Consider the following 4,053-nt stretch of genomic DNA (forward strand, 5'->3'; position numbering starts at 1 on the left):
GATATCATTGTATATCTCATGTGAAAATTGATTGAATATCGTGTTTAAAAAAGGTGATCAGTAGAAATTATCTCAACATAATTGTTTGTAGTATAAGTTATCTCAACATAATTGTTTGTAGTATGCAATTTTTAATATTATAAAGGATGAGTATTTGTTTTTTTTCTTCAGGAGATTGCTTTGGGAGTACTTATGCTGAGTTCACAAGTAATTCGAATTCGATTCGCATTAACTAATTTGAATTAGTTTAATTCGCATTCGAAACGTTTTACGTCCTAAGATATAAGAAGTTGGTACGAGTACTAATGATACAAATATCAACACTTAAGATAGGAAAATGCTAAATCTGTTGTTTTTGTTCTTTAACTTTAGTTTGCCTCAACCAAATGTTTTGAAACTTATACACAATGCTTATGGTCACAAAAAGTCAAAATTACGTGAATCCTGCATCTATTATATGTGGAAGTTTACTTCAGGGTTTTTTTTCACAAGCAGGGGCATCTGTGGCCCATAGACATATTGTACATTTATTTCAGTAAACAGTTTATTTACTTCCTTTGGATTCTACTTCTATTAGAATTAACTTGCATATTCTTTTTTAGGATTGCGGTGCAGTTTGATAACAGACAGTGACCATATATTTATATAAACGATCAATCTTGTAATTGTTAAATAAAATTGAGAATGGAAATGGGGAATGTGTCAAAGAGACAACAACCCAACCATAGAACAGTCAGCAACAGAAGGTCACCAATAGGTCTTCAATGCAGCGAGAAATTCCTGCACCATGAGGCGTCCTTCAGCTTGAACAAATATATATACTAGTTCAGTGATAATGAACTTTATATTAAACTCCAAATTATACACAAGAAACTAAAATTAAAAATAATACAAGACTAACAAAGGCCAGAGGCTCCCGACTTGGGACAGGCTCAAAATGCGGCTTGGTTAAACATATTTATGAGATTTCAACCCTGATCACTGAGTTGACATTCCTAGCAACTAGGCTCAGAAATTAGATGAATGAAAAGTGAGACAAAAATTTAATACTGGTTGATATTACTTGTTTTCAATGCACGTTGATAAATTTTTCCTTTCTACCGTCACTTAAAGATCTTATTGTTTTTTGTCACATGTATTTTGCTGTTCTAAATGTTCATATACATCTGTTTTGAGTGTTTCATAAAATGTCACACCATGATCACTATGAGATTTCTGATGAAAAAAGTAGTTTTCCTCACTGCAAAAATTTTCATTACAAACTTTACAGGTCAAAGAGAGTAAGTCTTTGTGTTTCAGCTCATGTCTTTTTAATGAAGATTTATGTTTAAATTCTAGACCGCACACCAAGCATTTGTATAACATTCCTTGAGAATGTACTTTATTGTGAACAAGCAGACTTTGTCTGTATTTATATTTCTTTCCACAAATAAGGCATTCAAATATTGCTTCTTCATTATGAACACCTCTTACGTGGCGATGTACTAAACGCATAGAAGAAAATCTTTTTTTACACACTGAGCAAGAAAATGGGGTCTCACCAGAGTGAATTCTCATATGAACATTCATGTCTTGCTTTTCTGAGTATGATTTATCACAGACACTACATGAGAATGGTTTTTCACCACTGTGAGTTCTAATATGGCGAATTAAATCCCCTTTCCTGACAAAACTCTTTCCACATAAATCACACTGATGACTTCTGATACTGTTGTGCACTGCCATGTGCGTTACTAAAGTTGAGCGAGTTGTAAAACATTGTCCACACGTCATACACTTATGTGGTTTTTCGCCAGTATGTGTCCTTATATGATAAATCAATGAAGTTCGCTGCCAAAAACATTTACCACAATTATCACAACTATGTGGTTTAATACCAGAATGAATTCGTTCATGTCGCCGCAAGTCGCCTTTATGGCCAAAACTTTTCCCACATTTATCACAAATGTAGGGTTTTTCATTGAGGTGAGTTTTTTCATGCCTTTTCAAATAAGAAGGTACAGTGAATATTTTATCACAGACCTTACACTGTAACAACCTATCTCCGGTGTGAAGTCTAATGTGTCTTTTTAGTGTTGCACTTTGTACAAAACTTTTTCCACACTCCTCACACCTATAATGTTTACTTCCATTATTATGTACAATTAAATGGGATTCTAGTTCTGATTTATTCCAAAATGAGAGATGGCAAATTCCACATACATAATTCAAATTCTTTGACTGAATACCTGAAAGGAAAAAAGACATACATGTACATGAAGTATACATTCACATTCTAGCTATGTTTCTGTTGGCTATCATACAATTTGATTTTCATGAATATTACATCTACACAATAAAAATTATAACACTCAGAAATGTGTCTTAACTTCAAAAAGTGTCCATGAGTTGTCTAATTTATGTCCTTTTCATAAACATGATAAACACCCAACAATGTCTAGGGTTTTTTTAAACAGCAAAAAATGTCCATCTTTATGAAAGAGTGATTGTTTATCACAAATGCTGTTTGAAAAAAAATTACACCTGACAATAATTCTATTAATTATTAATTAATTCAAGTATAAAAAAAATTTCAAACAAATAATGACAATCAACCACTTTTAAGTTAACTTTATTGATATTGTTATTAAGACAATACAATTTTAATACCCAAGCTCACCTATTGTTTGTTAAAAAAATTATATCTTTTACATAGAGAAAGGACACTTGTCTATAATCATGATTATAGCTATTTTATCAAATAACATGTACCCATGTTACACTGTACTTGTCTATAAATTCTTTTTATTAAGATGAATAAATTAAAGCTTTAAAAAAAGTAACCAAAATTAGCTTTTTTGTGAGGATAAAAAGTTATTAAAAAAACCCTTTGATATTGCAAAGTAATCATGATTACTTTAAAGAAAAGTAATATAATGTAATCGATTACATATGAAATAGGGTGTAATTGTAATGTGATTGATTACATTTTATTAGCAAAGTAATTGTAATTTAATCGATTACATTTTAAAGTAATCGACCCCATCCCTGACTTGAGTACGATTGTTTCAGGAGTCCATGTTACGCCCCTAGGAAATTCCTGGCTACAGGCCTAATACACACAGTGCCTGTGCTATTACATGTGTATATCTTGCTTAGCTTTTATTTTGCAAGTACTATATATGTCTTTGGATTGTCTGTCTGTAGGTATGTTTGTGTTTTATATATGTATCTGATGTTATTACATTGTACATAGGTTGTGTTTTTTGTTTTTTTTGTTCTTGGTGTCTTAATATACATTGGAGTTATCTCTCCTGCACCAGCTTTTTTTTTTTATAAATAATAATAATATAATGTTTAATGATTGTCTTTGTCTTCAATAATGTATGCATGTTTGTATTTTATTTCATTTTTTGTAAATGTAATTGACATGCCCTTTCATTAGGGAAATTATTTGATTTGATTTATTACATGTATTTTTTGTTAATTAAAATCAGTCGTTTAAGGATGTACTTAGGTGAGGTTTTGGAATTCGTGTTAAATGTTCGGACTCCTTGGTGTTTTTCCATACAATACAAGGTAAACTAGTTTGCCCCATAACACCCATTTATTTTTTCATGTAAGACTTAATAGCTCATGAAAGATCATTTACCAAGATTTGAGAAGATTCTTGATTTTTATTCTTTTGTTTTGAGACCCAAATAATGCCATTGCAAATATAAGGTAAAAGTCCGACACAGCCTTTTCCCGCCATATTTTAAGTCTCAAATATCTCGAAAAGGAGGTCCATGACCTATTAATATTTTTAGCTTATTTTTTTCCTTAACAAATGCGCTATCAGCTTAATATAGTATCAATTTTAAATTCTTGATTTATTAATTTTCACGTAACCTCACCTAAGTACATCCTTAAAGAGTTTTTTTAAAAACAGCTCATGTTCCTTGTCATTATGTATATAAATTATAATATTGTTAAAACCATTGACACATGAAGAAGGTTATTTGTTAAGCTGAAATATTTGTCAACACGATTTAATAACAACATCTTTGTATAATAACATCTTATATCAGTACT

General features: G+C 30.8%; 1 protein-coding gene across 1 annotated transcript; it reads right to left on the reverse strand.

Moving 5' to 3' along the window:
• Positions 1-793: 793 nt before the first annotated feature.
• Positions 794-2,284, reverse strand: LOC139518456 (gastrula zinc finger protein XlCGF57.1-like). The gene has a single exon (XM_071309992.1). It carries the CDS (start codon positions 2,266-2,268, stop codon positions 1,117-1,119), a length of 1,152 nt encoding a protein of 383 aa, XP_071166093.1. The 5' UTR covers positions 2,269-2,284; the 3' UTR covers positions 794-1,116.
• Between the last annotated feature and the right edge of the window lie 1,769 nt (positions 2,285-4,053).

This window comes from Mytilus edulis, chromosome 4, assembly GCF_963676685.1.
Source record: "Mytilus edulis chromosome 4, xbMytEdul2.2, whole genome shotgun sequence".
Taxonomy (NCBI): Eukaryota; Metazoa; Mollusca; class Bivalvia; order Mytilida; family Mytilidae; genus Mytilus; species Mytilus edulis.